Source organism: Cygnus olor, chromosome 2 (genome assembly GCF_009769625.2).
Source record: "Cygnus olor isolate bCygOlo1 chromosome 2, bCygOlo1.pri.v2, whole genome shotgun sequence".
Lineage (NCBI taxonomy): Eukaryota > Metazoa > Chordata > Aves > Anseriformes > Anatidae > Cygnus > Cygnus olor.
The window spans coordinates 110,908,047-110,920,594 of NC_049170.1; the positions used below are offsets into that span (position 1 = coordinate 110,908,047).

Genomic DNA, 12,548 nt, shown 5'->3' on the forward strand with positions numbered 1-12,548 from the left:
CACTCAACGAGGCGCTCTCACTCTTGCTCCAGGGGCCACTTTACACCGTACCCAAATGATTTGAAAGCGCATAATCTCTTCGTGAAACCACTCCTGAGCAGGTGGACAGAGGCGCCAGAGCCCCCGCCACACGGCAGCAGCAACCCAAGGGTCCCCAAACCGGCAGAGCGGGCGGCGGAGCCCCTGGGCGCCTGCCCCCGGGCGAAGCCCCTTCCCCGACCGGCGGAGGGCAGCGCAAGGAAAAGCCTCGGCCCTTTCCCCCGAGAGCCGAAAGGCACGGCACGGCACGGCACGGCCCGGCTCGGCCGACCCCTCCACAAGGACGCCGTCCCCGGGCGGTGCGGGCTCCGGGCAGCGGCCCCTCCGGGCGCGGCGGCGGCCATTTGAGGAGCCGCCGCTGCCTCCCGGGGGCTGCCACCCCCGGTGTCCCCCGGAGGGTCCCCGTCCGCGGGCCACCGCCGCCCTCCCGCTCACCTTGGCGATGCTGCTGAGGTAGTAGCAGGCGTAGGCGACGCCGAAGCCCAGCACCAGCGACAAGCCCACGCCGGAGCCGAAGAGCCCCACGCGGACCTGGCTCTCCAGGTAGAGGGACAGCTCCCGGGTCAGCACCTGCCAGTCCATCCCGCCGCCGCTGCCCACCCCCGGGCTGCCGCAGCCGGAGCTCGGCGGCCGAGACCGCCCCGGAGCGGAGGGAGGGGACGAGGAGAAGGAGGAGGAGGAGGAGGAAGGGGGAGAGGAGGAGCCGCCACCCGGCTGCCCTTGGCCACGCCGCTGCCCGCCGGCTGCGGAGGGCGCCGGGGGCCGTTGGGCGCTGAAGCCGCCGGCGCCATTCCCGAGCTGTGGGGACCCGGCGGGGACCCAGGCCCCGTGCGCTGCGGGGTGGGTTTGGGGACACCGAGGGGCTGCCCGCAGCCTCACCTGGCCCTGGGGGCTGAGGGTGCCCGTCCCGGGGCCCTGGGGGCTGAGGGTGCCCTTCCCGGGGCTCTGGTTCCTGAGGTTGCCGTCCGAAAGCGTGAGGAGCAGCTGGGGCAAATGCTGCTGGTGCTCAGTGCCTCCAGGAGAGGCCTCGTTCCCCCGTCCCGCTGTTATTTTTACAGGACGAGAGCCCCCAAGCACACAGGAGGACGAGGGGATGCTGGGGACTTGCAGGTGCACCACTGGTCAGCCAGCAGTATAACTATTTTAACGTGAGACTGAAGCACGCCACGGCTTTTCCACTTCTCACTTCGATTACAAGGCGCTGTGAAGATCAGAGAGGAGTGGATGTAGTCCCTAACTCCCCAGGGAACCTCTGCCTGCTCCTCTTTCAGCAGCATGGATTGCTGCATTGAGGCCCTCACGTGTTTGCTAACTCTGATGCTTCTCTCTTCAGCTAAAATAGCCCAGTGTCTGCGTTTTTCCTTGGCAAAGTCACAGGAGCGCAGCTGATGATACAAATGTCCTGGCACTGAGCATCTGCCATTTGAGATGCCTGCACACACCACAGGACGCAGCGGTACCTTCCTGCTCCTTCTTCTATGGCTCAGCACCATGAACTGTTGAGAAAAGACAGACTTTGCTCGCTGAGACTCTTCCTAGCAAGGAAAATTTAATTGTTCACTTCCACTGCATACCTTACCTGTGTTTTCTTGCTGTACCCAATTTTTGACATCTAATTGAATTGGGAACCACAACAACAACAACAAATACAAAACAAACAAAAAAACACCACCACACACACAAAAACAGAAGCAGAATACAACGTGGCCCATTTCAGTTGTTTCTCCTTACTTGGACAGATCTTATCAGAGAGATGCAGATCTGACAGAATTTGAAAGCATTTTTTGGCCCAACTTATTCACCATGAAATGATGATGGCAAGCTCCTTAATCTCTTGGATATAGGGCCACAGAGCTTAATTTAGGGAAACACTGAAAGGGACTTGAAGCTTTCTGTGGTGTAAAGTGCTACCATGTTCCTACCGTGGGGTCAAATGTACTGCTTTGGTGCAGCAAGAGTGGATACCAGTCCTGGTTTGAGAACTATCATAAAAACCCATTTACTGTCATAAAAAACTATCTATAAACTATAAAGAACTATCATAAAAACCCAACATTTAAAGATTTTGCAGTCAAATGGCTGTTTCTGATTGCAGTGCTAATTGGGTTATGGTGTTTGGAAAAGTCAAGTATGTTTTACCATTCAGTCTGACAAGCAGAAATCTGTTACTTGTCTTCCTTTCTTTTTTTTTTCCAAGTAAAAAGAGTTTCTATGATTTAAGAATTTTTCACTAAGAATTTGAATGATAAATGTATGCAAAACAATGTATATTGTATTAACAAAGGTAAACTACTATGAATATATTGCCATGCTCTGAAGAAATTTAAAAATACCTATTCTTCCTATCCTATCAGCTGACTGTAATTTCCAGAGACAAAGGGATAGAGCATCTGTTGAAAGGAGTGTGGGAATTAGTAAGGAGAGGGTAGGAAGGATCTGGGTTTTGCTTGTTTACCCCGCAGCTTGTTTTCCCTGTTACAGAAAAAGGAAACTGAATGGGTGATGACAAAACCTTTTGTCATCAACATTTCACTTTCAGTGCTTCTGCTGAAGGAGAACAGCCATAGCCGGGTCCTGACTTTCTGGGAGTGTTAGGCTGTACACCCCAGATAAAAGTAGGTACCATGAAGGAACACTCTGGTGTGACCAGCTGGGCTAGAGAGCTTAGTTCTGAAAACAGATCGGCTTCATCAAAAAGGTGAATTTAGGAACCTTCAGAGACTGTAATTTGGCTGAACTGAGGACTACATTTTACATGGATAGGAACCTGCTACGTCTGAAGATGGAAAGTGGTTATTGCTTGCATCAGATTGTTTTCCCAGATTCAAGTTTTATACCCATTAAGTTGGACAACTCTTGAGTCACAGAAAAACTAAAGAAAAGAAATTCCCAAATGGCTGAGAAAGAAGAGGACACTGTGTGTGTCTACAGGGCTAGAAATATTATAAATGCACCTATACACAAGACCAGAAAGCGGAAGGCGTGGATGTTGGTGGTTAAAGAAACCTTTCTGAGGCGTACAAAACCAGCGGCTTAGTGGCTAGATCAAGGGCCTAGAGAGATTGCATTCATAAAACCAGATCCGGACGCAAAGGCTGATGAGGTTTATCTGGTCTTTGACCATCACCCTACATCGCTTACTCATGGGAGCGTTAAGAATGTCAGGCGTATCTGACAGGCCACAGGCAAACTGAAACAAACCTGTGTACTGAGAAGGGCTGAGTTTCGTCTGGCTGAGTTACCATGTAAGCATGTCAGTAACTGTCAATAGCAGTAATGTTAGTAACTGCCTTCTCTTCTAAGCGATTCCTATCGGATCCTCCAATTCCAGTGCCTTTTCTTTTAATTCTTTAAAAAGGTTCTCTTTTGACCTACATCAAAGTTTGCAGGGCTGAAAAAGAAAATACCGTGTTCTGCTTGTATTGCAACCACCTCCAAGTAATTTAGTGATTGCAAATTTGTGAGGGGAGAAAACAAGGTGGTTGATACAGTTTTTTGAACTCTTACTGTTGGTTTGCTTGTGGTTTTTTTTTTTTTTGATGTTTTTTGCTGGTTTTTTTTTGTTGTTGTTGTTTTTTGCTTTTTTTCCTGAGGAGCAGAGTCCTGCATTCCAAGAGACACTTGCTATGTGCACTTTGCTCCCTGGTGCTTACTAATATGATTGGATCAAGCCAGCTGTAATAGGTTATAGATTAGACAAAAAGGAAAGGGTATGGGATTGTTCCTTGTCTCACAACTTTTTTTTTGCTTAATCAGTAGATAATGATTTATAGAGCAATTGGTGAGTCACAGCTTGATTTATGTTTTCTTTTACTGAGGAGGCTACACTAGTGCTACGCTGTTATTTTATTGTTTTGTTAAGCTCAGTGGCTCTGCGATCATTTGGAGCTAGTGGGGAGGTGTGTTATATTCTTACTGATGTCCCAGTGGACAATTGCAAGCTGGTCCCAGCGCAGTTCTCTGTAGCCTCACCCTTGGAATTGACTTCAGTTGGCACAGCAACATCTCTGAGGAGAGGACAAATGACATTTAGCCTCAGAGTTTTAAATTCAAGGTTTTTGTTTGTTTATGTTCTTTTAACATTAGCTGAACTTTGCCACTCATCAAACAAAATGGGAAAAATACCTTTGTGTCAGCCTGACCAATCTTGGGGATACATAAAAGTTCCCAGTCCATGTATGAAACATCTGAAAAGTTTTCCATCAATGCAGGGAAGGGGCACTCACTATTGCTGATATTTGTTATCAGCAGTAGAACAGAAGAAGAAAAACGCATTTGAAAAGTTCAGCTCAGCATTTCTCAAGCCTTCTTCATGCATATCCCATGTTTTTCTTTCCTTAAAGCGTGAATCAATCAGGAATTAATAAAGTCCATGCAGATGTTCTATGTTGGAGACACTTCAAGTTTTGAACGAAATTGCCAGGCCGTGTTTATGTTTGTACTCTTGGTGTTTGTGAAAAAAAAATAAATCAATAATTGTGGCATAAGGAGAAGGTGTTTCTGTTTCTCCCTTTCTTGAGCTTTGCTACTTTGACTATAATCTCCAGTTTCTCATGCTTCCAAATCTTTTTATGCCATGCTGCTTCTCTTCACTCTGTCAGGGAATAATCCTCAGCTCTTCCAGATGTAAAGCTGGAAAGAACATAGGATTTAAAAGGAATGCTATGCCTTGTATAACAATACTAACAATGTAGTAATATGTTTGTATTAACAATATTTTCTTCAATTAAAATCTGCGAATTTCAGTTCAGCAGGTGTAGCAGCTATCCTGAGCACAAATGCAACTACCTAATTTAGCACCGTTTCTCTGTCTTTTTAGGTGGTTGAAGATACCATCAACAGCTGTTGCAATGTGAAGGCTGCCCAATATTCACCTCTCTTGGAAGGACTCTTATGAGATCTGGTCTTCATGAAACCAATTCCCTGCATCTGAATACAGCTGACAAACTGCTAAACACAAGTTCATGGTTAGTAGAGGATCACATAGATTTGACTCATCACCATGTAGATAATGGCATCATCAACATTTAAATAATGGTGATGAAACTTTGTTTGGTGTCATCTAGAATGTTCACAAAAGAGTTAAAATACAGGTTCAAATTCTATGAGATATAGCTGAAAATAATTCTCAGAAATGTGAATTAACTTAAAAGTGATTGTTTTGTTCAGCAACCAATGATGACAATCCATGGCATGCTCAAAACTGAGAATACGAGACAGTATAACAAATTAAATTCAGTATAAGGTGAGCAAATACATTGAGGACATTTTCTTAGTCAAATTATTTTTTTCATTAAAAATGTTATCAGAAGCTGCTACAGGACTTGAGAATTGTCCTAAGATGTGCAGTAGAGTTAAACATTGAATCTAGGTTAAATTTCCTCCTGGTTCCAAGGAATCTTTTCTGTAGCTTAGAGTGAAACATCTTCATTTTTATTTACCTATTTTAATTCCTTTATAAACAGTTCAAAATGGAAAAAAAAAAAAAACAAACACCTTGCATCTTTTATTTCAACCACAAAATCAAAGCATTTTAGAATGCTTTATACTATGGAAAAAATAATACTGCCATATACATTCAGTAAACTTTTGTTCTGCCCTCATGAATACTATGGCTTCAGCTGAATTCAGTGGGGTCAGAAATTTGTCCAATCACTCTTTCTTTTAGATTCTTTTTCACAGATTTTTCATTAGCATGTCAATAGTTAATTTATTATAATTAGACAAGATCTTAAATTAGATGTATATTAAAAATATTTACTTTATGCAAAGCATATAGTCTTGTTTAGCAACATACAAAAATGTTGTATTTTGGAAATTTTCTAGCTGTATTTCTATTAAATCACTGGAAATCATACTTACTAGAATTTAGGATTACATTATGTTGTGACTGGGACTTCTCTTATGACAAAACAGACAGTGTTTAGTTCTGCTTGAGTTACTCAATGTTTGTTACTGCTTTAGCAGGCTATTAAAAATAAAACCTAGGTATTATTCAGTGCCTAAATCATTTTGTCAGGCATTATGTAGTACATATTGAGTGCCTTCATAACAAAAGGACCTGTACTCTATGTTTGACTAAGCACTTGATTAGTTCCATTGGTCTTAAACAAAATTGTCAAGCACATAAATTAGGAACATTCTTAAAATAACTTGATAACCTGTGAAGGCAGTTTATCTTCCTATCAGTCTAAATATAGGACCTGGCTAGTTCTGACTATATCTGAGAATTCCAAGTAATTTACTGATATAATCTTTAAAATCAGGAAACGTAATACAACAAAGAAATTAATCCCTCCTTCCCATGCGTCATCAATATTAACAATTATCTATGAATAAAACAGCAATACCAAAGAATGGCTGAGGTGTGAATGGTCCTGTGGAGGTCATCTGCTCCAACCCCTGTTCCAGCAGGGCCCGCCAGAGCAGGTTGCCCGGGACCCTGTGCAGGCAGCTTGTGAAGATCTCCAAGGAGGAGACTCCACAGCCTCTCTGGGCAACCAGTGCCAGTGCTCGGTCACCCACCCAGCACAGTAGTGCTGCCTGGTGTTCAGAGGGAGCCTCCTGTGTTCCGGTTTGTGCTGTTTGCCTCCTGTCCTGGCACTGGGCTCCACTGAAAAGAGCCTGGCTCTGACCTCTTCGTTCCCTCCCTTCAGGTCTTTACACACACTGATCAGATCCCCCTGAGCCTCCTCTTCCCCAGGCTGAAGAGTCCCAGCTCTCTCAGCCTCTCCGCAGGGGGCTGCTGCTCCAATGCTTTGATCATCTTGGTGGCCCTTTGCTGAACTCTCAGTATGTCCAGGCCTCTCCTGTACTGGGGAGCCCAGCACTGGACCCAGCACTCCAGGGGTGGCCTCACCAGTGCTGAGCAGAGGGGAAGGATCACCACCTCCCTCCACCTGCTGGCAGTGCTCTGCCTAATGCAGCCCAGGTTACCACTGGCCTTCTTTGAGGCACAGGCACACTGCTGGCTCATGTTGGACTTGGTGTCCACCAGGACCCCCAGGTCCTGTTCTGAAGAGCTGCTTCCTAGCTGTGTGGTCTGCAACTGGGGGCTAAACATTTGGAATTGTCAGCTAGGTATACATCCTTTAACCCTCCAAGGTACACTGGCGTAGGAGAATTTGTGTAGATGTGCAAACAGAAGCACGTGGCATTGTAGTCTGTATGCCCTTTTCAGCAATGTTGTTTTCTCCCCACTCAAAATAGTCCACACTAGTAAAACTTAAAGTCTTAAACAAGGGAGAAGATTCCGTGATGGTCCTTTCAGAGAAAGATACTCTTCTTTAATCTAAAATGATGAGTAGTATTTTTATTTATTTATTTATTTTTTTTCTCAGCACAGTGAGGATTTTAGCCAGATTCAGGGACATTTCATTCTCTAGCAGATCTCCAAGGGATTAGTTTATTTTCACAGCGGGAGAATAAAGTGATTTATTTATAATCTGTTCTCTGTTCAGCTGTTTTTCCTAGAAGAGAAATAGCAGATAGAACTCTTTAGGGAAAGAAACAGTGGCATTGACATTAATACATGTGCTGTAATTAACACTTTCATAGGAGATGCCAGCAGCACAGTAAAAACCTGAACCCCACCAAAACTCTTTGCTGTGTTGTGTAACAGCTTGCTCACTTATCTGCCATTAAAAATATTTTAATCTGCTGAAACTAGGAAAAAATCCAGTGCCAATTACTTATTCCACTTCTGAAAATTGCGGAAGAAATTGGACTGCATTATGGATAATGAATCTGGTAAATAAGACGGAGGAAATGCAGAGCTAACAGTAAACAGGATAGGGGCATTTCAGCTTTAATGAGAGATGACACATGGCCACGTGATGGCAGCAGAGGCTGAGGAATTAGTTGTGTGGTTTTTTTGGTGGTGGTGGTGTTCTTTCTACAATAAACTGCAGACAAACGAGATGTGGCCTGAAGGTCGTAACTCGTTCTTCAGATTCTAGAATATATACATTAGATGATGCTGATCTGGACAACATTTTTTTTTTTTTTTCTGTTAACTTAAAAAGATGTGGCATGTTATCAGACCAGAAGTTTCTGTGGAGGATGATTACGCTCCTTTCCCTTTCCCTTTCCCTTTCCCTTTCTTCCTTTCCCACAAAGTCGTGATGGTCTTCTTCAACTCCTAGGAAGCAATATATATATATCCTCCATTCAACAATGTCTCAGAACTCAGAATTTATGGCAAGATAGTAAACAAAACCTCAAAACTGCATGAGTTAGTCTTTCCAAGAAGTTGGATTTTTTTCTTTTCTTCTAAACCTTGTAAAGCAGACTTTTCACCTGACATTCTCTCCTGGAATAGGCATAGTCCCCTTTCTGCATTGCATATTCCAGCTCCTACGTTGCAAGTTCAGCTTTAATCAAACAGGACAGTCCAGAAAAACTTCTACTGAAGTCTGTCTTCAGTACATGGAAATACATATGTTAAGATTCCCTGGTGGAGCATGGCATTTTGCAGAACCACAAGGCAACCAGGCAGAGTTTAGGCAAGAAGCTCTCTGGAATGGCTTTGATGAACAGTTGAATTCTGCACAAACCAGAGCTCTTCTCATGTGGCCCCGTGTTGGATTTCTCTGCTATGGCAGGAGACAGTGGGGAAGACCACAATCACCAGCTGGAGGATGGGGTGACTCAGCACTACATGTAATTTTGGGTAGCCAGAAGGGAACTAGTTCTGTAGGTCTTTTTGTGCATCGAGATTCCTGCACTGAATGCATATTAATGAATCTTTGTAATTACAGTCAAGTGTGCCTAAAGCACAGAGGATTCCCTTCCTCCCGCCTGTGATCCAACTGTTCTGCCATGACTACCTGAGGTATTCAAAGTGAGCTCTGCCTCACCATGCAGGCATCAGTGGTTAATTACAGCAGCACTGTTCTGGTAAATAAATAAGGCCTGTGGCAGCTGAGCTTTGGTTGCTTCTGCTGCAGCACTTTCAGATGTTACTGCTCTGCCAGTCTGTCTTGCTGGTCTCCTCTAACCTGGATGGCAGAAAAGAGCCTAAGTCCCAACCTCTGCTGGTGCTTGGGTTGAGCAGGGTTATGAGCTGGTATGATTTCTACATTGTGAACTGAAAAGCAAAGAGAAAAACGCTTCTGCTAACTCTAGTTGCAAGGTTCTAGATAGCACTTTTCCCCACAATTTGAGGATAGATAAATTATCTGAGTATGAACACGTGTTGGCTCTAAGGCCGTAGAACAGCCACTCTGTGCAACAAGGTAAGAGGGGCAAATGCAAGATTAGGGGATGTGATGAACTCTCAGCATTCATCAGCAAAAAAGAACAGTCCTGTCTTGGGACCAAAGACTTGACAGAGACAACTGAAAATGCCACGTGCACTTACTCTGTGTAATACTAACCATCCAAACAGCTAACCCTCTCTTCCTTTTGCAGGAGGCCCTAAGCCAACAAGGTTTTTTGTTTTTTTTCTTCTGTTGGAAAAATTAAATCATCTGTTTGCTTACAGTGACTACTTTCTCAGTCTAAACAAAGTGCTGATACACACCTGAAAATGTTGTATTTGACACTCTTCTTGCCACAATATGTTAATCAGATTCAACATCCTATGGAATCTCCATCTTACTTATACCTTTCCTTTGAGTCATTTATTTCTAGCTCTGCTTCAGCTTCTTTTCAAAGCTCAGAGCTCTCTTTTTCCTTTTGCTGCTCACATTCTGGTTCTTCTATCTCCATCTTTCTGTGAGTCTCAAACAGCCTTCAGGTGCTTACTCAAAATTAGCTTATTTTGCATGTCACTCTAGTTCTAATTTCCATGCTGATACATGCTCCTGTGGCTGATACCAGAAAAATAGTAGATAGGACCACTAATGTCCAACATCATTATAAATCTTTCAGAATAAATCTTTCACCAAAGCTCTATCCTTCCCCATTTTCTTTTGTCTCTTTTTAAGTCTCCATCTGAAACTGGTATGTAATGGTTATTTTGAAGGCTAATTTGGATAAAAGGTTCAAGAACTGAAAACTTTTTTTTTCCTTACTAATTGCTTAAACTTCAAGCAGGTTCATGTAATAAATAATATAATGTATGATTCTAAATTTTTCTACCACACCAATAAAAAGATACAGCCTCTGTATTTTGAGGTATAACTCTGTAATAGCTGTTAGGGGAGCACTTATCTAAACAGGAGAGGAAGGGACTGTTGGGATAAAGCAAGAATGATCAGGAGAAGGATTTTCAGAAGAGAAAAATCTCCAGGATAATATCTGCACACATGCATTACTGCTGAACTGCAGCAGCATTATCTCTTAAGGCCTGTAATTCAGGAGATATCCTTCCTGAAAAAAAATAAGGGAAAAATGAATCTCTTGGAAAAATTAATCTCTTCAGATTCTGTCTAGGAGAGCTGTCACTAACTCTTATCTCAGACTTGGTTGGTTTTCCTGGCATATATGCAGTGGTTGCAAAAGGCCTGTTTAATCAACTGTACCAAAGAGTAATAGAAAATATGCTCTGGCTTCATGCATATCCTTAGATACATATCCTTAGATATGCATGAACCTTGCACTTGCCCATAACTATCAAAGCCTGAGAAAGTAGAATGAGGCAGATGGGAACATTATAGATATCCTAGATAGATCCCACATAGAGCCTTTGATAGATAAAGAAACCTCCAGCATTTCTGGGAAATTCTGGCATGTTTTATATGTATAATTCCAATTCTGTGTACTAAATGTAACAGGCTAGTACAAGCTGCAGGTAGCTTTTGTATGGGGAAAAGCATCTGCCAGAAAAAACAAACTGCCCGACAATTGCATGCTTTCCTAGGGTGGTATCCATTAGTGTGTTGAGGTTTCCACTGTAGAAGCAGTAATCGGATGCTGCTTTGGGAGTGCCTACTGTCAGGACACAATTTCATGTTTAAGGCAACATTCTTCAGTCTTAGTATGGGGTCGGAAGGGATGGGTTACTTGAGGAATGCGGTGGCGGTCACTTGTCTGTATTATGGTGCTCTGCTATACATTGTGTGAGAAACTCCACAAAAGAAGTCAGGAAATGATCTCACAGACTCTTCTGGCCATATTAATAACCACAAAGGTGGAAGGAAGCACAAAAACTGTAAAAACATCCAGGACACAAGGGCAGCCGGTCTGCCTCATAGCAGACACTTCCCTGCTAAGAAATGTATTCCTTTGTCTGGTTTAGACTTGTCTGTCCTTTTGGATGGCTGCTTGAAAAAAATTGGCACAGAATATGGTTAGAGAGGGAGAGAGCAGTTGGAGGACCATGTGTTAAGTGAAGGATCACATTCTGTGTGGGATTAGACAAGGTGTGTGGAGTTAATGGAAATTCTGGTGAAAGTGCGTGTGGGGTTAATTCTGGTGAAAGTGCTTGTGGAAATTCTCGATTGTCGTGAACGTGCTTGTGGCGTTAACTGTCGTGAAGGCAAATTTGGAAGAGTGCAGTTTATGAAGAGCCTCAGCAGGCCTGTCCTACAGGAGGGACACCTGAAGGTGGTGCGAGGGGTGGGCAGGGTGCAGGTCCCCGACCAAATTTCCTTAAACTAGAGGCGCTGGGGCCTGATACAAATTCCTCAGTGAATTGCTGAGGCGAGAGGAGAGGCGACACGAGGAGGAGGAGGGACGTTTGGGAACCCCGGCTCCAGCAGGACCGCCTCCCAAACCACCTCCGCGCCAGCCGGGCCGGCGGCGGCGGCCATTCCGCGCCGGCCTCCCCTGCGGGCCCCGCAGGCGGCGCCACGGCTGCGCGGAGACGGAGCGGGCGGCGGCGCATGTGCGGGGCGGCGAGGCGGGGCCGGGGGCTGGCGGCCGCCGCCGGGCTCGGCGGGGCCGCGGCGGTGGCAGTGCCCGGATGCAGCGGCGGGCGGCGGCCGGCCCGTAGCGGGGTAGCGGGGAGGAGAGCGGAGGTCCCCCGCAGGTAGCCCGGAGGGGTCCTCCCCCCCCCCCCCCCCGCTCCTCCTGCGGCCGCCCCGCCGCCGGGATGAGCAGCTCGCGGAACAACCGCGTGATGGTGGAGGGCGTCGGCGCCCGGGTGGTGCGGGGCCCCGACTGGAAGTGGGGGAAGCAGGACGGCGGCGAGGGCCACGTGGGCACCGTGCGCAGCTTCGAGAGCCCCGAGGAGGTGGTGGTGGTGTGGGACAACGGCACCGCCGCCAACTACCGCTGCTCCGGGGCGTACGACCTCCGCATCCTGGACAGCGCGCCCACCGGTGAGCGGCTCCCTGGGTGTCCGTCCGGGTGTCCCGGGCCGTTTCGGGGCTGGTTTGGTATTTAGAACAACCCCCCCCCCCCCCCTTTCCCCTTCTTGAGTTTGTGTTTTAGAGCCGTTTGGTAAAAGGGTGATGGGAAATCCCTTTCGAGCCGTCGCGCCTTTTTGCTAGGGGTTGCCTTAAACAAGGGGTTGAAATATTGTTTTGACTTGCTGTCGGCCTGTTGCCTTTCTTCTGCGTTGCCAGAGCTGCTGCAGGATAGCAAAGGTACTGGGGAAGAAAGGAATAAAGCCCTTATTCCCT

General features: G+C 45.7%; 2 protein-coding genes across 5 annotated transcripts in view; one reads left to right on the forward strand and one right to left on the reverse strand.

The window, feature by feature from the left end:
• ABHD3 (abhydrolase domain containing 3, phospholipase) overlaps window positions 1-5,756 on the reverse strand; it is a 28,649-nt gene extending 22,893 nt beyond the window's left edge. Inside the window, exons 1-4 of one of the 2 annotated variants that reach the window (XM_040547834.1) lie at window positions 4,914-5,756; window positions 3,956-4,044; window positions 1,099-1,535; window positions 475-583 (exon numbers count right to left, since the gene is read on the reverse strand). In XM_040547834.1, the coding sequence (XP_040403768.1) occupies window positions 475-583; window positions 1,099-1,535; window positions 3,956-4,044; window positions 4,914-4,968 (690 nt within the window). In that variant the 5' untranslated portion in view covers window positions 4,969-5,756. The remainder of the gene's footprint in view (window positions 1-474; window positions 584-1,098; window positions 1,536-3,955; window positions 4,045-4,913) is intronic. The other variant, XM_040547833.1, reaches the window with a different exon arrangement.
• A 6,065-nt stretch (window positions 5,757-11,821) lies between these two features.
• The window catches only part of MIB1 (MIB E3 ubiquitin protein ligase 1), a 77,951-nt gene continuing 77,224 nt past the window's right edge, over window positions 11,822-12,548 (forward strand). For 2 of the 3 annotated variants that reach the window (XM_040547835.1, XM_040547837.1), the window contains exon 1: window positions 11,843-12,245. In XM_040547835.1, coding sequence (XP_040403769.1) covers window positions 12,017-12,245 — 229 coding nt within the window. In that variant the 5' untranslated portion in view covers window positions 11,843-12,016. Of the gene's footprint in view, window positions 12,246-12,548 lie in introns of all 3 variants that reach the window. The other variant, XM_040547836.1, reaches the window with a different exon arrangement.